Source organism: Enhydra lutris, unplaced genomic scaffold, assembly GCF_002288905.1.
Source record: "Enhydra lutris kenyoni isolate GAN:26980312 unplaced genomic scaffold, ASM228890v2 scaffoldscaffold27, whole genome shotgun sequence".
NCBI classification, from domain to species: Eukaryota; Metazoa; Chordata; class Mammalia; order Carnivora; family Mustelidae; genus Enhydra; species Enhydra lutris.
Window position 1 is genome coordinate 13,615,025 of NW_019154111.1, and position 25,205 is coordinate 13,640,229.

The 25,205-nt window shown below is 52.5% G+C and overlaps 1 protein-coding gene across 2 annotated transcripts; it reads right to left on the minus strand.

Annotated features, from left to right (window-relative positions):
* Positions 1-1,153: 1,153 nt before the first annotated feature.
* On the minus strand, positions 1,154-24,201 carry LOC111151982 (coiled-coil domain containing 136). 2 transcript variants are annotated; one of them, XM_022510236.1, is made up of 18 exons: positions 23,267-23,282; positions 20,963-21,211; positions 20,811-20,885; positions 16,450-16,773; positions 13,368-13,479; positions 12,616-12,784; positions 12,205-12,345; positions 11,711-11,869; positions 11,236-11,406; positions 10,636-10,821; positions 8,779-8,973; positions 8,066-8,287; positions 7,379-7,387; positions 5,930-6,424; positions 5,370-5,597; positions 4,088-4,369; positions 3,099-3,404; positions 1,154-1,293 (listed from the first exon to the last, which is right to left on the minus strand). In XM_022510236.1, the coding sequence occupies exons 1-18, from the start codon at positions 23,280-23,282 to the stop codon at positions 1,192-1,194; spliced, it is 3,441 nt and encodes a 1,146-aa protein (XP_022365944.1). In that variant the 3' UTR covers positions 1,154-1,191. The 2 variants fall into 2 exon arrangements, with proteins under 2 accessions (XP_022365944.1, XP_022365945.1); XM_022510237.1 differs by lacking the exons at positions 3,099-3,404; positions 4,088-4,369; positions 5,370-5,597; ... (5 more) ...; positions 11,236-11,406; positions 11,711-11,869 and adding an exon at positions 24,150-24,201 and having other exon boundaries at positions 13,368-13,476; positions 16,483-16,773; positions 23,267-23,374.
* Between the last annotated feature and the right edge of the window lie 1,004 nt (positions 24,202-25,205).

A 25,205-nucleotide genomic window follows, 5' to 3' on the forward strand; every position in this document is an offset into this window, starting at 1 on the left:
TATAAGGAGGGACCCTATTGCTAAAGGAGTCAGACTGTTTTGGGGAGTAAGTGGAACATTTTAAAGAGGAGAAAGGATGAAGAGGGAAAAAAATAGGAGAAGGAAGGAGAAAAGGAGGCTGGTGAGTGCTACCAACGTACGCATTAGCCGCTGCCCCAACCTGTGCATTAAGCCAGCTGCACTCCATTTGCAGGGGTGAGAAGGGAGGGAGGGAAGTGGAGGCAGGGAGCAGGGGAGCAGGAGAAAGGAGCCAGAACAGGCCAGGAGAGAATACTTTATGGGTTCCAAAGACAAGTGGAAGAACCCTAGGGCTCTATCTTGGGCCCCAAGACCACATTCTGCCTCCTAAATTTGGTATCCTGTTGACAGACCAGATTACATGGACCGAGGCCAAATGGAAGGTGCCCAGAATATGTCAGCCTTGGTGCCCTGAGAATACTTCCGTCTCCTTATTTTCCCCAGCGCCACACTCTGTCGAGAGAGCCTGGCTTGGGCAGGCAATTACAATAGAGTCTGGACCCAAAAGGGAACTAGAAAATATTTCCTGGCATTCTGGTTCTGATTCTTCTGAAGACCAGAAGCCCCACACCAGAGAACTTCTCAGTAGAAAGAACACAACATGGTAGTGGTCCCTGTTCCATTTTCACCACGTTGGAGGACAAACGGAGCCTGCCCTCAGACACAGCCCCTGGGCAGGGGTTAGGGTTGCGGCTGGGTCACAGCGCTTCAGAATTCCTCTCTCAACCAATGGGGGAGGCAGCGATGCCTTGTTTTGCCATCCTGGGTGGTGATGGTGGTGAGAGCTTGGTTCTGGGGCCAAACAAAGACAAAGAGCACTCAGGCAGCCTCACAGACAGACATCAGCTCGTCAGAAGCGATCAGGCATTTTTCAAAGTAGCAACAGTGCCGAGATCATCCAAAGTTTTCCCAGCCACAGGACAGAAATTCAAACCGTGTCAGCAGTATGCATTCTAACTCACTGTATGTTAGGAAGACATGCTCAGAGGTGCTACGGGCTCTGCAGTAGCCCAAGGAGAAACCAAGGCTAAACTTCAGCCCTGAGTATCCTACTGTCAAATGCTAAAAGCAAGAAGTAAGCAAGTGAGAGAAAGGGGGAAAGAGGAGAGGCCAGGGCAACCTGCACCCTCCCTCTACCCCTCGGAAGGAGAGGACTCGATACCAGTACCTGTGTTAGGACGACGTCTCGGCCCACCAGCACCAGAGCAAAGCCGATATGACCACCAGGCCTACAAGAGGCAAGGAGAAGATGGGGGGCTCGGGGGCAGGGGATGGCTGCAACATATCAAATGAGAAGGAAGCACAAGGAGAGGCCAGGAGATGGGGGGGTGTGGTATAAAAAGACAGCAACACATGAGTCCAACGGATAATGAAGATGAGAAAACAAAGGGGAAAGAGAAAGAGATCAAGAGGTTAAACAACAGGCAGTGAGGGCAGCCATATCTCTCCTCTGCGCCCAGGCCTGGATCTTCCCACTGGCAGCCTGTGGAGAATGCAGACCTGAATGGGTTAAGCAGCTGCTCAGGGCCAAACCAGGTGGTGGGGCCAGTCTCCTGGCTTGCCACACCCCTCGCACATCTTGTCAAGCAGGGGTGATCTGCACTATACCGTTCTTACAGGTCAGCAACTCTGAAAAAGGGAAGCTCCGAGAGTGAAGCCGGGCTCTCCAGATGAGGAGGACATATACTTCTCCTGGGTCACTCAGTCTCCTGCCTGGCCACCTGTCCCTCCGTTAGCCCACATGCTCTGGCGGCTCTCCACCAAATCTCCCATGTCCTGGGCCCTGGTCCCTGCGATCCCCGAGGAGTCTAATGCTGTTGTTGTGAGACAAAATGCACTAGAACAGGCTGACAGTGGAGAAGTGCTAGTTCTTCGACCGCAACGATCTTCCAGAGAGAAAGTGAATTCGCACACAGTAACGTACACCATTAGCGCGGCCCGCAAAAGATGCAGGACGCGAGGAGGCAAAGGGATGCCTCCACGTGTAGACAAAAGGAATGCGCTTGACTTTGAAGTACAAGGATCCACCTGGCGTTTAGAGATGTGGCACCCAAGGCAAGGAGACTGCAGAGGCTCTGAACCAGTTGTGGTGAAATATGATGAATTCGAAGAAATAGAGCACTGGGGAAGAGGCTGCGGTTGCTCCTACTTTTTACATCCTAAGTAATGGTCCTCTGCCACAAGGTTAACAGAGAACTGCACGCTAGATCCTTAGCCACTGCCGCAGACTAAGCTGCCGGAAAATTCCAGATAGCCTCAGAGCTGACTGGGACATCCCACCACAAGAGACTTATTTTCTTCCCCTGTGTTTAGAGAGACACAAAACTGAGATTCAGGAAGTACTCACTCTTCAGGGAATCAGAGCCCCCAGTCAACCTCAACTAGTGCAGGAATTCGGAAGTACCAGTAGTTAAAATATAGACATACTTCTGTACGGTTGGTACGTTACCCAGAATACTCTCATCCCAACCTCTCAGATCCAGCAGGTAAAGGGTTAGGGCTCTGGCTGCTCTCCCCAGACTGGCCCATAACCCCTGCTGTACAGACTAAAACATTCTATTACTTCGGACAGCCCCCCACCATGCCCTGTAATCCACAGAACCCTGAGCCACACCTGCCTCCCCACACTCCTAACAGCCAACAAAGGTCAACCTAGCAGGGCAGCTCCAGGAGGCAGGCCCGGGCGACTGACACAGGCTGGCCAAGAGCCTGAAGCGGGTTTCACACCGTGGGCTCCTCCGTGCAGCACCAAGTGAGGGGCGAAGAACCTCCTGATGGAAGGAACAAGGGCAACTGGAGGCAAAAGGAGGGAGGACTGCAACGGCCCCACCCTGGCTCCCAGAAAAGGTGATCTCTGAGATGGGTCCACAGCAAAGTACTCTCAACCCACCACCGGCCGTGAGGGCCCACTTCCAGCACTCCCGGCTCCATCTCCACTCTCCCCAAGCGCGGGGCCTCAGGGCTGGCGGGCCTGGACGCTCCTGCAGAAGTCCGTCCTCGGGCCGGGTCACCCCGCCACACCAGGGCACCTGAGGCCCAGAGCCCACTTCCCACTCGATCCAGCCTTCGACCGCAGTTACCTTTTTGCTCTCAGAAAGCCTGAGGGGGTTGTTTCCCTCTGAAGCTTCGGGGCAAGCGTCATTGTTGCTCTCATCTTTGCGGTCTTCTTCCTTGCCCTCCTGCTCTTGGGACTCTTCGTAACAGCCCTCCTCAGCTTTTGGGGACCTCATCTCCGTAGGCTCTGACGGCACAGAAACCAGTTCATTGCAGGAGTCCTGCTTCGTGTCCTTTTTGATTTCCTCCTCCTTTTCCTCCTCTACTTCCTCTTGTAGTAGACCATCTAAATCCGTGTGGCTGGCCTTGTAGTACAACACCACCTCCAGACTCTGTGGGTGGAGGCAGGGCAGGATGGGGGCTGCAGTCATCACAAAGATGCCTACCCTCGTGACAAAGCCGGGCTAGCTCAAGAGCGCTCGTGTCCCCAGCCTGGCACAATGCGCAGGCGGCACTGCGTCTCTCCCTGTGCAGCGTGTGGAGGGCAGTCATGCCCGGCCTCTCTGGACCCACATGGCCATCTGGCCACTGGCCATTTCGGACAGCCACCAGAGCTACAATCTTGGGCTCTGCCCCTCAACCACCACCTCTGACCCCTGCAGGGCGATGGCGACTCCTACTTTTCCCTTCTCCTCCTCACTTCTCACGTCTGAGTACGCCACTGCTTCGAATACGTTCCTTCTCTTCATCCATTTGGCCCCCCTCTTGGGCATGTAACCCAGGAAGAAAAGGGGCCCCAGGAGATGGGGCTGAGCTCATGGGAGCCGTCGTCCATCCTGGGGGCTGTGGTCCTTTGGGGCTGTGTCCCCAGGTATGAGTGGTCTGTGTTCCACTCCCCTTAACTTCATAGGAAAAGGGTGTATGGAATTGCTACCAAGCAGGAACTACTTTAATACAATAAAGAGACCAGAAGCTTCTCTACAAATACCTCATCTGGCCGGGATGGTGGTGGTGGTGATTTTTCTAAGATCTCCTCTGCCTTTCTGCTTATCAGGCTCCTAAGGTTATCACTCACCTTTTTGCTCTCACAGCTGCCCTCAGAATCGGCCAGGCTTGGTTTGGTCCCCTTTTTATTTTTAACCCCGTTGGCATTTTTGTTCATGTTCTCGTTGCCACTTTTCCCCCTGGTTTCTCTGGCAATGGAGGGCTTCTTCTCCTTGAGCTGGCGGAGCTCTTCCTGGCAACACTGCAGCTGGCCCTCCAGCTGCTCCTGCATGGCCAGAAGCCGCCCCTGCTCGTCCATGCTCTCCTGGTACTGCAGCTGCAGCTCCCGCAGCTTGGCCTGCAGCTCCTTGATCTGCGGGGGGCGGATGGCCGGTCACCTCCAGCCCCGCCCAGCCGGTCAGCCAGGCCCTGCCCTCCGGTCCCTGCCTCACAGTTTGCCCTGCTAAGGCCCACGGGGCAGTAGACAAGAGAGGAAACGTTAAACTGTAGGATACTATGAGCCTCTAAGGCGGTTTCAGAAATAGCTGACGATTTACATCTAATGGGGTCAAAAAAGGATGATTTAAATTACGTTTTCACCGGGACCTGTCTGGACGGCTTTTTGATGGAAGCCCCGGCTTCGCCCAAGCTATTTCTCTGCCAGGTGCAACTACCTGAGGAAACGTGCGGTCCGCTCCTGAGACTGTGCCTGGGCTCCTGCACCTCACCCTGGAAACAGAGGCAAATTGCAACCCTGCTCCCTAATTTCTGGTTTTGTCTTCCCTGACTCCCGGCATCACAGTCTCCCTGGTAGGGGACAATACTAAGCAAGCGAGGCCCTCGGACTGACTGTGGTCCGAACTCTCCCGTGCACACAGTGAGTCCCGCTGGACTGTGGACTACTCCTGGGCAGAAAGCACGCCTTCTGTCCCATCCCTCACGGACGCAGAGCACCCTTCTCGGCATCGTAAGGGATCCGAAAGGAGGTGAGGCTCTGCCCTCAAGGTACTTACAGTCCAGTTGAAGAGACAAGTACACCCAAAATAACTAAAGGTGAAAAAATACATCTCTGTAGAAGTGCTCTGGGACACAGCCAAAGAGAGAAGTGGCAAAAGGAAAAAGAGAAAAATTATTCGGAGTCCTGCTGACGAGTATACCTGAACACAGCAAGCACCTGAGCAACGCCCACCAGGGCTACGGCAGGGCACCCGGATTCCGCCCCTGCTCTGACCGAGAAGGCAGCAGCAACGACACAGAGCAGGCAGAGGGCTCTCAGCACTCCTTCCTCAGCCTCCCTGAAATGGCCAGGGCCTGTGGCCTGCTCTGGTTCTAGGGACTCCTAGAAGAAACCTTGCCTCCCAGATAGCAGTTACCTCACTCTTGTCCTTGTCGTTGGGGGAGGCAGTGGGCTTCTCAAGACTTTCCATGCATTCCTTGAATTCCTTTTCACAGGCGGCCAGCTCTTCCTTCAGCTCTTTCTGACTGTCTACCAGCTTTTGCATCCGGTCTTGCAGCCGGTCGTGTTCCTCCTGGCTGAGCTGGTACATGGCCTGCACACCCTGCAGCTTGATCACCACCTTGGCGACCATGTCCTCACAGTGCTGCGGAGGGCGAAGGAGTAATGACCTTGGGGAGAAGGACCTGCCCTCCGGCCCACTCGCTTCCCTAGGCCCCATCCTGGGTACGGAACAATGCGGCAAGGATCTGAAGCCGCCCCGGGGCTAATTCTGCGTTTGTTCCCGTAAAGCACCATCGCTGTGATGGGAGCATCTCCGTGTTAGACAGACAGGGTGCCTCATCCATTGCCAGTGACACAGCTTGGCTCTGACCCTGCTGCCCTCCTCACTTCTCGAACCCTTCCCTGGTGACTTATCTCTTAGTAAGACGGGAGGCTTCTCTCTCCCTGTCTGACCTCTCAACTGGCTACTTTTACCTCCATGTCTTCAGGCTCATTGGGTTCACCATTGGTGCTGCTACTGTAACTCTTGTGACCGGTGTCCGAGCTAGTGCTGCTGCCGTAACTCTTCTTGTAGATGACGCTGCTGCTTCTGCTGCCATAATTCTTCTCACTGCTCTCCTGGGCACTGCTGCTGCTGTTATAGCTCTTGAGAAAGCTCTCACTGCTGGCCTGGGTGCTACCGTAGCTCTTGTGATAGCTCTCGCTCTCCTCGATGCTGCTCCCGTAACTCTTGCGATAGTTCTCGCTGCTGGAGGCCACGCTGCCATAGTTCTTCTCCAGGCTCATTCTGCTGGAGGGGGACTGGACCTGGAGCAGCTGCATTTCTTCCAGGCAGAGCTGCAGGTCGGCCTGCAGCCTCTTCCGCTCCTCGAGGAGCCTGCCCTGCTCCTGCTGCAGCAGCTCCTGCTCAGCCTGTGTGCCCTCGTAGAGCACCTGCAGAGCCTGCATCTGGGCGATGATCAGCTTGGACTGCGAGGGGGGGGGAGACATTACCATTACTCTAGACATTGCCGTCCTTCTCGACACACCCCTCCTGGGGCGGATGTGTGAGAGCCCGCGTCAGACACCGGCACGCCTACACCCCAGTCTCCCCAGAGCCTAGGTCTGTAATTGCCTGCAGCTACTGGCATGTGTCAGTCACTTGCTCACAGGGGAAAATCCACTCAGGAAAGATAATGTGCAATTTCCAGGCTCCCATTTCTGCTGGTTTCTAAACTATGGTACGTCCCTCTCTCCTTGAGGCAGAGCTGGAAGAGTATCAACAACACTCTGGCTCCCTACCCTACCCTCTTCACAGTCAGGCCATACCCATTATCCTGACCTTGGGGCTCAGGCCCTTCCCTTGCCCCCAATTCTAAAATCAGCCCTGGCCTTGACTGTGAGCCTGCAAGAATGCCTCCCTCAGAAGATGTGGACCTGGAATTAAGGTCTCACTACAAGTTCCTGTACCTCCTGCCCCAATTCTGAATCTGGCCTCTGGGCATGTTTCCCAGGGCTTCTGGGCCTGGCTTCTTGGCTGCTGATGCCCAGGATGAGATCTGATCGGTTAAGGAAATAGTTATACCTGGTTCCTGGTCTCTGTGTTATCCAGGCTGAAATCTGAGGCTCCTGGAATCTGACCAAGTCTCAGTTTGGACTTCTGCAATTCCCTGGTTTTCCCTATCCAGGCTAATATTTGAATGAATAGGGCTAGCCTTAAATTGAAACTGTGGGGGCACCTGGGTGGCTCAGTGGGTTAAAGCCTCTGCCTTCAGCTCAGGTCATAATCCCAGGGTCCTGGGATCGAGCACCACATCGGGCTCTCTGCTCAGCAGGGAGCCTGCTTCCTCCTCTCTCTCTCTCTCTGCCTGCCTCTCTGCCTACTTGTGACCTGTCTGTCAAATAAATAAATAAAAAATCAAAAAAAAAATTGAAACTGTGTACCTGCTCTTCCTTGCCTACCCTGAGACCTCAGACCAAATGCATCCCCCAGCCCCAGACTTAGGGGGAAATCTCTACCAGTGTGACCTCAGGGGCATGACCCCTTCGTGGTGCTTGCAATGCATGGATTCCCTAGTCTAACGCTCTTGACCCGGCTGTTACTGCCATCAAAGTTCCAATGAAGACAGTGTGGCCAGTAGCAGGAATGCCACAGGCTAGGAATTCTTCCCTTGGAAATGAACGGCCCCAGATCTGTCTCAGATAGAACACCAAAAGGTTATAGATTCTGATGGCTGAAAGTGTACTACTCAATTATCAACCAGCTCATGAGAAAAGGATGATATGCCTACAGTTGGTCTCAAGGAATCCAGACAAACACTAAGTTGATAGTATAAATCTGGAAAATGATGTTGAAGGGGCATCAAATCACGAGGTGATTAGATTCCCGAGTCAGCCCGGTTCTCAGTGTTCGCAGAGCTTCAGCTGGGTGTGTATCTGACTGAGGGCCTCAGGCCATAGCTAAAGCCACATCTTCATGAGCCCATGCGTGGTCATGGCTGAAGAAGGGGGCCTTAGTCTCATCCTTACTCTTGGTCAGACAGACCTTCCTAACTCTGACCCGTCCATGGAGCCCTCTGCCCTTCCACGCCGTTGGCCCCAGAACCGTCTCCCTGCCTCTTGCTCTGTTACCTTGTCACACTTGGAGGACTTAGGTGATTTGGAATCATCGGGATTCTCCAACACATCCCGGAAACGAGACGTTTTGAAAAAATGCAGCTCTTCATGCAGAGCTGACTGTTCCTTGAGCATGCTTTCTTGATTCTGCACCAGTTTTTTCTGCCCTTCCTGCATTCCTTGGTAGAGCAGCTGTAGTTCACACAGGTCTTGTAACTTTGTAAGGAGCTCCTGACTCTGCGAAGTGGAGTAGGAAGGAAGCGGGCAGGAACTGTGGTAGCTACAGGGGAAGACCCGTGCCTCCTTCCCCTGGGGAACCCTTCCCTTAGGAGTCTCTGGGTTGGCTCTAAATGGCCATCTGGGACAGGGTCGCAGCGGGGGAGCGGTCTTTTATGGAGAATCGCTAGGTGAGTAGCCACGATCTCATGTGTTTGCAGGTATCCTGTAGTTTACAAAGTTCTCTCCAAGTATATTTTCTCCAGAGGGACTAAATACCCAGAGAGAAAATGCTGGACAGATTCCAGACTGTACTATGTATTTTAAGACTTAAAACACTAATCAGCTATACTGAACTTTCTGGTTTAAAGAGACTGGTGACAAGGAGGGGCTGAGACAGCAAGGAGAAGGTTCAGTCCCCGCCCGGTTCTTTTTCCCAGGCGTAGTCACACCATGGAAGCTTCTCCAAGCAGCTTCTCCCTAGTTAGCCACGGCTCCCCGGCCAGGGTTACCTTCAGGAGGAGCCCAGCTTTGGGCAGTGGGAACGAGAGCCTGTGCAGCTCTTCTTGCAGCTGCCCCTGCTCCTCCTGCATCCTCCTCTGATCCTCTAGGAGCTCGCACTGCTCCATCTGCAGCTGCCCCATCTCCTTCTGGCTGGCCTTGTACTCCTCCTGCAACTCTGTCAGTCTGGACAGCAGTGCGTCACACTGTGGGCGGGGCAGGCGCGGAGGGGCGGTTACTTGGTGAGCCGCTGCTCCGCACTGTCCAGCCGGCAGAGCCCTCCTGTGCCCTCCTGGCCCTTGTGGTTCACCGGGGACTCCTTCCCTGTACAGTCCCCTCGGACTGACCATCCCAAGCCACGCTGCGCCCATACAGGTTTAGACACCGAACTTGGGAAACCCCAGCAGGCTGCTCAGGACCGTCTGGCTGTGCTGCAGATTCATCTACTGGTCCTTCTGAGAGCCCTGTGAGGGCAGTGTTACCAACACCCCTCCCTTCTCATGACCCCTGCCCTTTTGGCCCTTCTCTGTGATACACACCATTCTCTGGCCCTGCTGGGAATTCTAGTTCCTGTCGCTGTCATCAACCCCAACTGGTTTTATACCTAATTATACTCCTTACCAATAAAAACGTCACCTGATCTGTTCCCATTTTTGTTTTCATAATCGTCTTTTTAAATCTCCAGAAGAATATGGGCTATTGCTGAATTTGGGTTGAGAAGACTAAATTATCCCATGATTCCAAGAACTCAGACCTTCTAATATCAAACTCATCTCAATGCTGTTTTTAGGACAAGGGGAAAAGCTGGCTCCGTGTCAGCCTGCTTCTCCTGCTCCACAGCTGCTTCTACTAGGAGCAGAGGGCATGTGCAAAGCCACGGACACTCTGGCCTCTAAACTGAGCAGGGAGAGAAGGAAATGTGAGCCTGGGTGTGGAAATGTGAGCCTGGGTGTGGAAATGTGAGCCTGGGTGTGGAAAGGCAGGCGGGCTGTTGGGAGTGGTCGAAACAACCTCCCCATTCTGGGTCTTCCAGAGGCCCTTCCCCAGGGACATAGCCTGCTGCTGGCTGCTCTGGCAGAAGGTGACTTGCTCCACCATCTTTTGAGAATCTTGTGCCTTTTCTCCACCATGTTTCAACACCTTCCATTTCCTATCAGTGATCAGGAGCTGAAAGTGTTCAACACAGGGTAACTGATAATAGCTTGCTTTTTACACACTACGGAAGAAAAGAAAATGAATAAGGAAGGCCTTACTTATCACTACCAGGATTTATTACTACAAGCCAAGTGCAAAGAAAATAGTATTCTGTTCAATTTAAAAAGGGTAAAACTCAAGTTTAGAGAAATTCGCTCCTCTGAAGTCACAGAGTAAACCCTGGAAGTACCTAAGTCCTTTGAACACCCAATCAGCACTCAGGGCATAAGACCACGTCATCTGACAAGAGCATCTGCAACTGCCTGAGAAACCTGGACCTTCTTTTTCTGGGTCTAATGAGAAAAGCTGTATATGTGGGCTTTTGTGTATGTCCTTCTCCACAAATGACAAGATATCACTGAAGTTGTAATAATGAAGGATAAATGTCGACACACATGGAATCAAGTGCAAAATCTTCAGGTGTTCAGACTGGATCCAGCTGTAGTGATCCTACTAAGCTGTAGCTTGGGCCCAAAGTCAAGATCAAGGCAAACTGTTTAAAAGTTAACAGCTAACGGTGGGACTCTGCCTCCGTTTCCTGACTGGCACACTCAGCTGTGACTTGACAGGGAGCTCATCAAGCCCCTCGGCTAGATGACTTCACCTTTTGCCCTCACACCTCCTCTCTCCAGAGAAAATACCCAGGAGATCTCACCTCTCTTAAGTACAATTACCTTATTAGCACACTTCCCCTTGTCCTCTGGGATGGGTGTGGTGGTCTTGAGCTCCTTCAGCTCCTGCTGACAGAGCAGGAGGTCCTGCTCGAGCTGATCATACATGTACTTCTGCCGCTCCAGCTCCTCCTTGCTGGTCTGGTACAGCCGCTTCATCTCCTGAAGCTGGGCATGCATCTCTGCATTCTGGGGTAGGGGAGGCAGGCCCCGCCATCATCCCAGGAGCCCCTGCAGCTGCACTCTCTCCTCTCAGATGGGGACTAAAGGATCTGCTTGGTCCTTTCTGGTCCCAATTTCATCCCACTGGGGGCTTCCAGAGAGGGACCCTAACAGGCTCTACACAGGGACCTTCTGGGGTTTCCTTTTCAGGCAGGTGGGGAAGAAAGAGAGCTACCTTTTTATAGGCTGAGTTTCTGATCTAAAATCAAAGGAAGTGGAGAGCGTCATGACTCTCCGAGATCACCTTTCTGTTAGGTACCTCTTTGTGCCCCGCACCAAGGACTGGACCACAGAACTCCTACAAAGCCCCCTCCTCAGTCCTATTGCTCTCACAGAAGATTCCATTTGGCTACATTCTCCCTCACCTGGAGTTTCTTTTACCTTCTCACTGCTCTCCTGGAAGGAGGCCACGATGTCCTTGAGGCGCTGTACCTCAGCCTCATGGTAGTGCAGGTCCCCGCACAGCTGGCGCTGCACCTCCAGCAGCTTATCCTTCTCGCACGTGATGTGCTGGTACTGGAGCTGCAGCTTCTGGAGCCGGCAGAGTAACTCCTGCGGTGGAGGGGGCTGTGGCAGTGGGCGCAGCGGGCCCGCCGCGGGCAGCACCTCGGGGGTCAGCAACCCGCTCGCTCTTCCGCCCGAGCCCCGCTCGGACACGGCCAGTCTAAGGCCTGCCTTCTCCCTGCCCCTGGCTTACCGGCTGTCCTCTCGTCCAGTGCAGCACTCGTGGGAGGCTGGAGGCCCCTGTCGGGGGTGCGGCCCGGCTGGCAGCCGCCCTTAGTCTAACTCCGCTCTGGGCCACCTTCCCCAAAACCTCTTAGCACCTCAGTTGCCCCTCACCTCCTTTTATTGTTACCTTCTCACTTGGGCTTTCTATGCCTGTGGATTTCAAGACTTTGAGCTGCCGGAGCTCAGACTGAAGCTGGAGCTGCACCTTCAAGAGCTCATTCTGCTCATCCTGGCTAGCATCATACTTTTTCTGCAGGGCACAGAGTCTGGTCTTCAGCTCCTCGTTCTGTGGTGGGAGGATGTGGGCAGAACAGTTACTCTCGAGAAACAGCAGACCCCTCCACAGACCAGTTTGGGTCCTTTCCAGACGCAGACATCTTGAGGAGCTCCCACAGGTCTACGGTCGGGTTTGTTCTGTGAGGCAGACACTCGGTAATGACTACCATCTCTAGAATGCAGCGCTACGTGACTTCTCCAGCTGGTCTCCAGCAGACTGTACCCTCAGTTGAGGGCAAGAGTCAGCAGAGCATAGCCTTGCCCTGCGTCCATCCTTCCCTGAAGCCGCGACTCCACGGAGGCCCTTCTGCCCTCCCCAGACGCCCATCCCCTGGCCATGGTTACCTGTGTGGCATTGTGGGAAGTCTGAAACCGGAGCACCTCGTTCTGCGCGCACTTGAGCTCCCTCTGCAGCCGCCGCTGCTCCTCCTCACTGGTCCGACGATGATGCTGTAGTTCTTGCAACTCACAACACAGCTCCTTACACTGCGCAGGAGATGGAACGGAAAGGCTGACTGAGGACAGGTGCCATGTGCCCTTTGAGAACAGGCTTGGTGGGGGGCAAAGAATAGCTTGGAGAGAAAATGACCTTCGTTTCACTGGAATGTTCACATCAGGCAAGCAAGCGAAACCCCAGAGTACTTCTGCCTGCCACAGTGCATGCCCCCTTTGCCAGCCCTGTGTCTAAGGAGGCATTTCTACCACAGGCCAGGAGAGGGTAAAAGAGAGACAACCAAGGTGCCTGCCTTCCCCTACCTTGTTCTGCATGTCATGCATCTGCTCTTCAGCTCCCAGAAGCTGTTGTCGCAACAACTGGGTTTCAGGATCAGGTTCTAGAAAATCCACTTCTGAAGTCTGAGACTCTGCTGACATCATATCCTTTAGCATGTGGGACTCCAGCCACTTTTCTGTTGCTCTTCGTGTCCTATGATCCAGAACCCCAGAGCCATGTTTGGGTAAGGGCTCTGCCTGGCATCACCTGCTAAGTGTGCTTGGTCCTGATGTCTTTATTTTAGGCAAAGATGGTAAAGAGCCTTCTACTGTGGTTTATCTCCCAAATAAACATACTGAGAAGGTAAAGAAAAAGGTCCCAGCACCTCAATCAAGGCATGTTTGGCTCTGGGAGACCTAAGAGTGTTAGTCTACTTGGGCTCAGGGCTGGACCTTGTGTCGAGCCAGCTCTAATCTGGAGGCCCTACACCATTAGGCTGAATCCAGGCTGTGCCGATAACGAAGGAACCACTTCTGATCAACTCTAGGGCAGAGCAAACCAAACCTCAATCCCTAGAATGGAAAAAAACTACATTTTAGCACCCCAGTCCTGAGACAGTTGGATCTCCATGCCTGCTTCTAGGTGGCATCTGTACCCTTTGAATAATACCACGGAAAGGACCGCTGTCTAGGAGCAGAGGGACAGTCATTAGCCTGACATCTGCCTTCACTAGTTCTACTCAAGAGACAAGCCCAAAATGGAGTCCTGCAGAGTCCCCCCAGCCTGCTGGCTGTACCTCTCACTCTCCAGATCTGCAAGCTGCCCAGTGAGGCTACTGTTGCTCTCCTGCAGGGCCCGGTACTCCTCGTTCAGGAAGCGGTAGCGTTCCCGCAGTTGCTGCAGCTCTTCTGCAGGGGACAAATGGAGACATGTGAGATCCCAGGGAAGAAGCACTGGTAATCAGCCCCTAATTTGCCTGCATAAAAATCGGACCACAGAAGGCTGAATAGCTTCTCTTTTCCTAAAGACAGAAGAGACACCATGTGCAGTGGCTTGGAAGACAAGGCCCCAAAATTACACACTGCTCTGTGTCTGTGTCCTCATTCAGGTAGCTGCCCTTCTTTTCATCTGCCTAGAAGATCTGCCCTGGGTGCCCATCTTCAAAACCTCAACCAAGGCAGAGTCTTGAGATTTTAGGAGCTTGTGAAGGTTTCCACTGAGTTTCTGGGTTATCATAGTTTAACTTTCCATTGAACTGTTTATGATTACCTTCCCATTACTCTTTTAGTACAAGAGCTGAGGGATGTGAACTGCCAGATGTCACACTGCCAGTCTTGGCCCTCTGGAGACAACACCAGCATCTCAAACATCCTTTTACTTACTCTATCACCACACCAAATACACTAGCCAGCATGTGGTCAAGAATTCTAATGATCTTTTATCTGCTGACAGAAGAGCCCATCCCAACCAGACCCATATATCATCCTTAATCATCAGCACAGATCTCGTTGAAATGCCCCAGCACATGTTCTTAAGTACCAGGTACCAATACTTCTTAAAGCTGCAATCATGGGCACCTGGATGGCTCAGTCGGTTGAGCGACTGCCTTCAGCTCAGGTGATGATACGAGGGTCTTGGGTTCGAGACCTACATCGGGCTCCCTGCTCAGCGTGGAGTCTTCTTGTCCCTCTCCTTCTGACCCTCCCCGTGTTCATGCTCTCTTTCTCCAATAAGTAAACAAAATCTTAAAAAAAAAATAAAGCTGCAATCATATAAACACCCCAACTATTGTTTCTTCCTGATTAAGAAATTATTTATCTTAGGGGAGCCTGGGTGGCTCAGTCAGTTAAGCACCGGCCTTTGGCTCAGGTCATGATCCCACGGTCCTGGGATCAAGCCCTGCATCGGGCTCCTTGCTCAGCAGGAGCTCCCCCTGCTTGTGTTCGCTCCTTCTCTCAAATAAATAAAATCTTTTTTTAAAAATCGTTGTTTTCTTTTTTTTTTTTTAAGATTGTATTAGTTTATTTGACAGAGAGAGAGAGAGATCGAGCGCACAAGCAGGCAGAGCAGCAAGCAGGAGAGGGAGAGGCAGGCTCTCCACAGAGCAGAGAGCCCGATGTGGGGTTTGATCATGACCCAAGCCAAAGGCAGACGCTCAACCAACTGAGCCACCCAGGTGCCCCTCAAATAAATAAAATCTTAAAAAAAAAAAAGAATTTTATCTCTTAGAATACCAATTCTACTGATATTTAAAGAACGTTAACTTGCTCCAAGTTAACACAAGGCCTATCTTATCTGCTCTAAGATTCAACACCCTGAAATTCATGTCTAATGTTCCCTCTTTATTCCAATCAAAAGTTCTTGGGGGGCGCCTGGGTGGCTCAGTGGGTTAAAGCCTCTGCCTTCGGCTCAGGTCATGATCTCAGGGTCCTGGGCTCGAGCCCCGCATCAGGCTCTTTGCTCCTCGGGGAGTCTGCTTCCTCCCCTCTCTCTCTGCCTGCCTCTCTGCCTACTTGTGATCTTTGTCTGTCAAATAAATAAATAAAATCTTTAAAAAAAAAAAAGTTCTTGGAATACTGCAGATTATCATGGAAGAAAGGAAACTAATCTTTAATACAAGCCAACCACGTGCTAAGCATTAGACTTGATGGTTTCAGCCTCACATTCAGTTAGTCTGTGAGTACTTCAACATATTAGGCATTTCATTTAATCCTGAAAATAGCCCTGTAAGGTTTTCTTTTTCTTTTTTCAAAATAAACTCTTAATTTATAATTTTAGATTCACAAAGATAGTGCAAAAGTCCCCAGGAGGGCTCTCAACTAGTTTCCCCGATTGTTAACATTTTACCATAGGTACATTTGTCACAACTCAGGAATCAACATTCATACATTACTGTTAACTAAACTCAACATTTTATTCAGATTTCTCTCCTGTTTTCCCTAAAGGATCCCCTTTGGCTGTAAAGTTTCATTAACCAATTTTTACAGATATAGAAACTAAGTTTCAGAGAGATAATAACCAGGCCAAGTTCATCCCGCTAATTAGCACAACTGAGATTCTGAACGCAGGTCTGTTTAACCTCAACCCAAGCTTTCCCACTGTGCTGGCCTCCCTCTCCTGGCACCACCAGTCCAAAGGTTCTTCTGAGAAGCTTGTTACAGCTGGGAAAACTTACAGTTCTTTGATTCCTTGTTGATTGCCTCTGCTTGACCTGGCCTAATACACGGCCCCCATTATACCCAGATCATAAATCTAGCCTCAGAATAAAGGCAGACTCTCTGATGCCATGAATCCTAACAACTAGCTGGGAGACTCATTGTCTGAAAGCAGAGCTCTAAGCTTTTTGGTATCTCATGTATTACTGGAAATAACCTCTCTTCCTCTCCAGCTGTCTTGTGCTCTGATTTGCTGCTCCCTAAAGCTTCTACGTTGGAGAAGGCTCAAGGAGCCTAAGCATTAGCATCCTGGGACCTGGAAGGACGACTGGAGCCCCCACCCCCCAAAAAGAAACATGGGCCAGGCAAACTGCCATGCCAGAGCAGTAGGAGTCTCCCAAGGTGACCAGTGCCTTACCCTCCCATCCTGGAACTGGAGACTTTTTTAGGAAGGGCTTTCCCACAGTCAAATCAACAAATCAATGGCTCTCTGAGAAAAATTCTCAGGGTACATCTCCACAGTGCTATTTCTTATACCACCACTGACTGGTTATGAGACATCTGGGTACGTTTTCCACCCTTATAGTCTTGAATTCAACCTGGAGGTTTTCTCTAGAGGTTCCCAATTCATGATCTAAGACCACCTTCGACCATCTTCTTGGAGACAAACTCCCTCTGCTTGGCTCTACTGACAGACCAGGAAAAAGACTTGCCCTCTCATACCTTGCATCTCAGAGTAATCAGAAAGATTTAAACTATTGGATGGATCAGAGCTCTTCATTTCCATTTCTGCACGGAGGGAGGTGATCTCCATTTCATACTCTCCCCGAATGCGCTCCATGTCATCGAGTTCATTCTGCATCCGGCAAAGATCCTCCTGCAGGGATGCTATGTCACTCTCATGTTCGGTCGCGGAATCCTCTGCTGCTTGCCGCAGATTCCGGATCTCAGTCTGGGCCAAGTGCAACTCCTGTTCTATTTCCTTAAGTTCACTTTCTTTCTCACGCTCTAACAGGGAAATCTCCTCACGCAGAGACCGCAGCTCACCTGCAAAGCCCAGAGGTTGGGATGGTCAAGAGGGTAAGTGAACGAATCTACCATGTTCTAGAGGCAGAAAGTTAAAGGCAGACTTATTATTTGGAAACTACTGTCTCTCTAGTCTCTCTACCCCATCAACGAAGTATAGCTTCATCCACTATGGAATAAAAGGAATACCTAAGAAGAGAATGGAGGGACTCCATGTAGTAAGGTGAGGTAGAAAAGTAGATTCTGGCACTAAAGCAACACCTTTTTGGGCTACTGCAAACAGAAAGTATTAAGTGCTTCTACGTTGAAGACCGAAACTCATGTACAGTATTTTACGATGCACTCTTTCCAAAAATTTCCCGACTAAAAAAATTTACACAGGCTTTTCTCATCTGTTCAGTCTGGAAGCTTAGAAATCACGGAGCCTCACCGCTCCCATGAGCTTCCTGTGGTAAGTACTAGCCCCTAAATTGTATTTTGAGTTCACAGCTTTTCAACTGTGTGATGGAGGCTCATCAAATGGTAACCAAACATGGTTATGTCCTTCACTTTCCTACTACATCCTTGTTTGTTAGGGTTCTAACTTCCCTTAGGTTCCCCTCTAAGGTCTGGCCCTATAAAAACGGCTTTCTCAGAGCCAATGGAGAATGGAGGAAAGTCTTCCGCCCCCAAGCGAGCTCATAAGCCCCCAAGCGAGCTCATAATTCGTAGCGCAAAGGGGCAGAGCCCGCCCAGGGTGGAGAGGCGGGGCTTGCAGGCCCGAGGGGGCGGGGCTTGTCGAAAACTGGGCGGGGCGGACCCTGACCGGGAGTTGGGAAGGCTGAACCCGGATTCCGAAGACACAGCGCCGGTTGACAGTGGGTGTGGGTCTGTCGGGCCGAAGCCGAGGGCTCGGGAGACGGGCTGTGGGACAGAGAAGCGGGTTCTTACTCACTGGTTATGGCCTCCATCTCGTCGGCCCCCCTGCAAGCGGTCTCCCTGGGGGGCCCCCCCGCCGCCGGCCGGTCCCGGCCCCCGCGGGGCTGTGGCGGCCGGAACGGCCTGTCTACACCAGCTACCTCTGAGGCCGCGCGCGCCCCCTCTTGGCGGAAACGGGCAACGCGCGTGCGCAAGGACGGTCTCTATTTCCTCCCGCGGGGTGGGGCTTGGGGGCGTCTTCACCAGCCCTGCAGCCCCTAGCTTGCTTGAGGCTCAATAGAAACAACCCTACTGAGTAAGGAGTCGCTCCAGAATTTGTTTTCCCAAGTAGTTGCCTACCTGCCTCTCTACGAACTTACCTCCTCTTTGTAAGGGAGTATGTCCCTTCCTCAAGCGAAGGTCTTTTTCTGCTCTACTGGATCGTTTCCTTCAATCGTACAAACATGATCTAGTGTAATGAGTCCTATCTTAAAGCCGCCCCCAACAAACTCTCCCTTGACTTCATTTCCATTCCCCTTATTTCTCTGCTTGTCTTCAAAATACGACTGCTGTAATGATCTATACTAACCTTCTTTATTTTTCCTCCCCTTTCCACTTTAATCCCAATCCGATTAGGCTTCTGTCTTCATTGAAATACCTCAGAGTGTTCCATCTTGCCAAATCCAATGGCCATCTTATTTGATTTAGCAACTTTTGACATTGATTGTTATCTCCTTAAAGCACTTTCTCCTCGTGGTGGCCAGGGTGTGAAATGCTTCTGCTGGTCCCTCCTACCTTAGTCTCTTTTGTCCCTATCTCCTCTACTGGACCTTTAAATATTGGAATATCCCTGGGACTAGGCCTTTTTCTCTTCTTCCTATACCTCTCCCTGTGATTTCATGGTGATCTCTCAGGGATTCAAATGCCTCCCAAATGTATATCTCCAGCCTTGATTTCTCCCCTGTTCTAGATTCATATATCCAACTGTTCCCTTATAACATATTTATTTAGATGTCAATAGTCATTTCAAACTCAACATGTAAAAAGATGTCTCCAGTGGTTCCCTGAGCCCTCAAACTTGTTGTTTGCCAAGTCTTCCCCATCCCAGTAAATGACAACACTGTCCATCCAGTTTCTCAAGGCAAAGTCATCTTTCACGTCTCTCCTATTCCCACTCCTCCCCCACCCTCCACCTTATCCATTCATCAGAAGTCCCGAGGGCTTCACCTTCAATATAAGACCCTCCCAAGTCTTTTTTACCATACTTAGAATAAAAACCAAACCTCCCGGCCGGCCTGTAAGGCCATTTGTAATCTGGCCTCGGCCTGCTTCTCAGAACTCTCTCTTATCAGGGCCCTTCACATGCACTCTGCTTCAGCCACAATGGCTTTTGTTCCGTCCTTCAAACACATGAAGCTCATTCCTGCCTCTGAGCTTTTGCAGTTGCTGTTCCTTCTGCCTGGTATGCTCTTCCCTCAGATCCTTCTCATTATTCAAGTCTTATTAGCTCAAATGTCACCTTCTCAAAGAGGACTTTTCTAACTGCCCCATCAAAAAAAATTTCCCATTTCACTCCATCTCTCTATATCATATTGTTATGTTGTCTTCATAGCATTTATTGCCACCTGAACTTATGTTGTTTATTTTTTGCCTCTCCCCATTAGAATGTACTCTTCATTAAGGCAGGGATCTCGTCTGTCTTATTCATAGCTTGTCCTCCAAGTATATAGGCACTCAATAAATGAATGATAAATAAATTAGCACCATTGGGGCGCCTGGGTGGCTCAGTGGGTTAAGCCGCTGCCTTCGGCTCAGGTCATGATCTCAGGGTCCTGGGATCGAGTCCTGCATCGGGCTCTCTGCTCCACAGGGAGCCTGCTTCTTCCTCTCTCTCTGCCTGCCTCTCTGCCTACTTGTGATCTCTGTCTGTCAAATAAATAAATAAAATCTTAAAAAAAAAAATTAGCACCATTGTACAGATAAGGAACTGAGTCTCAGAAAGATAAAAGTGACTTGCTGGGGGTGCCTGGGTGGCTCAGTGGGTTAAAGCTTCTGCCTTCGGCTCAGGACATGATACTAGGGTCCTGGGATCGAGCCCGGCATCGGGCTCTCTGCTCGGTGGGGAACCTGCTTCCCCCTCTCTCTCTGCCTACTTGTGATCTCTGTCTGTAAAATGAATAAATAAAATCTTTAAGAAAAAGAAAAAGTGACTTGCTGAAGATCCTAAAGCTTGTTACATGGCAGAGTTGGACCCAAGAATCTAGGTGATCCGAGACCAATTGTGAGCTCACAGTTTTCCCAGCTACAACACATCTCCAGCCATTTCTCTCCTTCACCCTCTTCCCATTCATTGTCTACTTCTCCTGCATTTACCTTGCCTTATATCTTTCGCTTCTCTTTTCCTCCCCTTCCTACACCTTTGCTTGTTCCTCCCCAGGCCTGGTTCCCAGCCTTGATTTTTTTCTCCATTTATATTTCTCTTTTGGTTTCATCTCAGTTCTCCTGGGAGAGTCCCTGCTGTTTTCTAGGGCAGTTCCCCTAAACCTTCTGGAAGCCCATGGAAGTAACAAAAGCTGCCTCTTTTTTTGGTGGTGCAGTGGAATGTGGGACACCTGCCTTGCTGCTTTCCAGAGACAAAGGGATGTGGGTGTTAGAAGAAAGGGATTTGGGGCCATAAGCTTGGTCCTAGGGAGCAAGTTCTCATCTGCTTCCCTTAAAAGATGCAGAGTCCCCTTCAGTCCCCTCTCACTGGCTCATTGCTCTTCCCATGGTGTCCTTGTAGGGACAGGGAAAAGTAGTCTGGTTTGGTATTCAGCCCTAATTACCTGATCCACCCCCCCAGAACAAAGGGAAAGGGATACAGGTGTGAAGGGAGGAAGCTGAAGGAGAGAAAAGGGAGCTTGTCAGCCAGAGAGAGAAGATGTGAAATAGGAGGGCAAGAAAGGGCAGGGGAGGGCAGAAGAGCCAGACAGTGATGCAAAGAAGAGCAGCTATTAGGTAGAGAAGAGAATGGAGAGAGGAGAAAAAAGTGAGAATAGTAAGCAGAAAATGAGGAGAAAGGACTGAATTAGTTTATATTTGTCTGTTAGGCTTCAGCCAAACCCTCAGGACAGAAGCACTCGGATGGCCACCTGCCCTCCAGCCCGAGTGCTGGGAATTACCTTGGAGCTGCTGGATCTGCTTGGTGAACACCTCTGCCTGCTGGGCGCTGGCCAGCCGTTCATCCTCCAGGAGCCCTGCAGGGAGAGGGGGAGCAGGCATGATCCTGGGATCCAGGGAGCCCAGGGCTTCTGGCCCCCTCCCAGGCACTTACCCTGCAGCTCCAGGGAGTCGTCCTCATGCTGCCCCGCCAGCTCCCGGGTCTCTTCCAGCTCTGCCACCAGCTGTAGCACCTGAGCCCTCAGCTCTTCCAGCTCTGTCTCCGTGAGGCTCAGGCCCCGGTGCTTGCTGACGGATAGGGAGCTCACGCTGCCCCCTTTCTGCACCTGTTCTTCCTCTTCTTCCACCTCTTCTTCCTCCTCCTCCTCTTCCTCCTCATAGAGAGCGGGGAGCAACACTTCCCCTGGAGGAGAAACCCATCCCACCAGGGGCTCAGAGTCAACTTCCTTTCCAGAGTCCTTCAAGGAACTCTGGAAAGCTCATGGTCCCAGGTCAGGGATGGTATAATAGTGCCACCTGGTGTCCCCCAAGGAGCCCCTGGGCAGGACCTGCACTCATGATGAGTCCTCAAGTGGAAGGTCACCCAGCCTCCACCTGGCCCAGGCTCTTTCTGGACCAGGACGGTACCAGGTGGCCTCCTATTACTGCCTTCGGGCAAACTGAGCAGCTGGGGGCAGGTTAGCCATGTGAGCTGGCACAAGGATACCTGCTTCTTCCAGTCCTGGTGGTCCCTGCGGTGTGGGACAAGTACTCAAGAAAGGATTCAGACACTGGGTATGTCTTTAGGCTGAATGGGGCAAGGGTCACAGTTCCAGGTTTGTCCAAAGTTAAAAAATTATCCAGGTGGTTTGGGAAAAATTAGCCTTTCCATAATTAGAAAGAGTTAGTTGCCTATCAGTAGTTAGAGAAAAGAAAACATCTGAATGAAACGATTCTAAGTATTTCAACGGAAAAACCCTGGGGCCCTTTCTTTCTTTCTTTCTTTCTTATCTATCTATCTACTTATTTATTTATTTATTTGACAGACTGAGATCACAAGTAGGCAGAGAGGCAGGCAGAGAGAGAGGTGGAGGCAGGCTCCCCGCTGAGCAGAGAGCCCGATGTGGGGCTCGATCCCAGGACCCTGGGATCATGACCTGAGCCGAAGGCAAAGGCTTAACCCACTGAGCCCCCCCGGCGCCCCCCCCCCCCCCCCCGGGGCCCTTTCAAATATATTTTCACGTAGCCTTTTTTGAAATTTTCTGCAAGGTCCACCTTTCTTTTCTTTGCAGAGTGTCAGGAGGCCTCGCCCTTCCATGAATGTTATGAAGCCCCTCCCTCCACGCTGACCTTAGGGCAGTTTTCACGTTCAAGTCCAAGGTTGTACTTGTGTGAAAAAGAGATCCTACCAGGGCACCTGGGTGGCTCAGTGAGTTAAGCCTCTGCCTTTGGCTCAGGTCATGATCTCAGGGTCCTGGGATCGAGCCCTGCATTGGGCTCTCTGCTGGACAGGAGCCTGCTTCCCCCATTCTCTCTGCCTGCCTCTCTACCTCCTTGTGATCTCTCTGTCAAATAAATAAATAAAAATCTTAAAAAAAAAAAAAAAAGAAAGAAAGCCTACCATTTTAATGCATGAGAAACTGGGGTATAGTGGTCCCTAGCCTCTGGTTGGTGAGTACCCCCTCCTTTGCTGCAATGCAGTTCCTTGAAATAGCAACATTTTATCAGAACACTGATTATTTGCTTTGTTTTACAATTCTGAATCCCTGGTCTCACAACAGCAGCCCAAGGTTCATCTGGGACCCCTTGTCTGTGTCATCTGTCCCCCTTAGGGGAGCAGGGTTGCCCACACAGTGTGCACGTGGACCTCGGGACACTTCACAAGAAGTCCCAGGAAGCGGACCAACATCCTCTCAGGGGCCTGGTGTTGGCAGCAACTGCCAAGTCACAGGGACGCGGTGGGGATCTGTGTGTTAGAAGGTTGGCCTTCTCACCAGCCCCCTCCCAGGCAATTCTTTCAGGCCGGAAGAGATCCTAGAGAATCAAAGCCAAAAGGCTTACATTCAAAGTTAGTGGTGGTGGCACCAGAAAGAGAATGTGCACTTCACATGCTCACTTCCCTGCTTTTCAAAAATATGAGACAGCTTGGGATCTGGGTCGGGTGGCAGTGAGAACAAACCCCCTGCTGAAAGGCTGCTTCAAAGCCCTGTCCAACGAGGCCTCTTTCTCTGGCAGCTCTCCCAGGACACACAACCTGGTTAGCTGGTGATTAGGGCCCCAAAGGGATGTGCCCAGAACCTCCCTCAAAGCCTGAGCGCTGAGGAGGGGTAGAATTCAGACCTAAAGGGTGGAGGGGGCTCAGGTGAGCTAGAGAAAGGGCTCTGTCCTGCCCGGGAGTTCTAAGGACCAGATGGGGTAAGGAGGAGGGAAGGGCAACTGGCTGAGGGGAGAGAAACAAAGCTTTTTTTGGAAAACTCACCCTCCATTGCTTGCATCCCCCGCCGCTCCAGGGACCCCCAGCGTTGGCCCTTCTTCCTTTCACAGCCCTCAGATGCCTCATAGGAGCCTAAAGTGGTCACTGTGGGTCCTGTGAGCAGGGAGAGAGGAGGTGCGGTGGGCTGCTTGGGGGGCTGGGATGCCCAGGAGAGAGAAGGGGACGTGCCTTCCAGCCCTCCGGAGCCCCGGACTTTTTTTTATCCGGGTGGAAGTGCTTGGCTCACTCTGCCCAGGCTGCGACTCTACTCCCTCAGCCGCCCCTCGAGCGGGGCCTAAGGAGACCCCGCCCTGCGCTGCCCAACCCTCGCAGCATCCCTTGCTCCAGGCTCCTTTCCCAGCACGGAGAGAAAGGGTGTGTGTCTCTTTAGCGGGGAGGGGACAGGGAGGAGACCGGCAAGGATGGAAGCGAGGGCAAGGGCCAGGGAAGATGAGGCTGAAAGGGTGAGGTGCTGCGTGGAAGGGGAACGAGGTGATGCGGCTGGTGGGGAGGGGCGTATGGCAAGGGGTTCTGGGCCGGAGCCGCTCCCCTCCTGTCCACTCTCCCCCTGGACCTCGTCCACCCCAACCTCTCCCTGCGCTCGAAGCCTTCGGTCCGGAGTGGGCGCAGGGTCTGGGGCCCCCAGGGCTGGACGGTTCGGGGCGAAGGACCGCCGGGGGAGGATGCGACCGGTGTGGGGAAGACCCAACCCGGAAAGATGGAGACCGGGCCCGGGGTGTGGGGCAGGATGGAGGGAGGAAGACGGGACGGAAAGGTGGGAGCAGCGGAGGGAGGGTGGGGTGGGGGGAGAATGAGGGGGTCTGGAGGGAGGAGAGATGGAGAAGAGGAAGGAGTGGCGGCGGAGAGGTGAGGGAGAGGCGGCTCTGACCTGGGCCCGGGCAGCTCCAGCCCGTGGCGCCGGCCCCGGCGCCCGCCTCCATGGCCGCTCGCGCCGCCGCCGCCGCCGTCGCCGGTAGGAGACGCCGCAGCCGCCAGGCCGGGGACCCGGAGCCGGGTGCGCAAGGGGAGGGAGGGCGGGCCGAGGGGGCGGGGCCTGGCCGGCCACCTGACACCGCCCCCGCCCGGAAGCCCTCCCTGCACCGAGCTCCGGGACCTGGTGGAGGCAAGCGGGCGCAGAGAGGCCAAGGGAGCCCGTCCCCCGACACACCCCAGGGCCCGGGCGTAGGAGAGGGGGAGCGGACGGGAGCTACTCAGGGCTTGAGGTTGCCCCAGGAGTGGCCACAAGATCCCCTGGTTCTGGCGAACGGTCCTGCCCCCAGTCGGCTGCGCTCGGGGAGACCCCTCGCCGCCCCGTGTCAGAGCCCCGTCCCGCGCAGCGATGGGGGAGGAGGAGGACAGAGCGGGACGAATCCTCTGGTCCTGTTTCCTCCAAACGCTCAGACACACGCCCACCAAGCAGGACCCGAGTCCTCCACCTCCGCAATGGACGCGGACCCCAGGCCACCAAGCCCCATTCCTGTGCGGTGGCCTCTTGCGTCCCAGGGTTGCGTGAAGGCAGGAGAAGGGAAGTCAAGGCGAAGATCCGTGAACTGCAGGGCCCTGATCTCTCTGCTTTCCTCGCGCCCCCACCAAGCCAGAACCAGGGACTCTCTCAGGAGGACCGCTTCTTGGCCCCACGCACTCCTCGCTGCCTGAAGACCTCTTCTCTCCACCGCTCTGCCTTCCCACCCTGCCCCACACCCTCTGAGCTTCGAGCCACCACCCCTACTCACCCTGCCTCTGTAGCACTACTGATTTTCGCTCTCACACGAAGGAGATGTGGAAACCCAGAGGGCTTATTTCACTTAGTCATTCATTCAGGGAACATCATTTACCTGGTGAGTGCGATCTTAAGGAGGCAATTGTTCTCACGTCTCTCCAGGTCTCAGCCAGTAAAGAAGTGAGTACACTCGAGAACCAGGCAGTCCCAACACATCCAGAAATG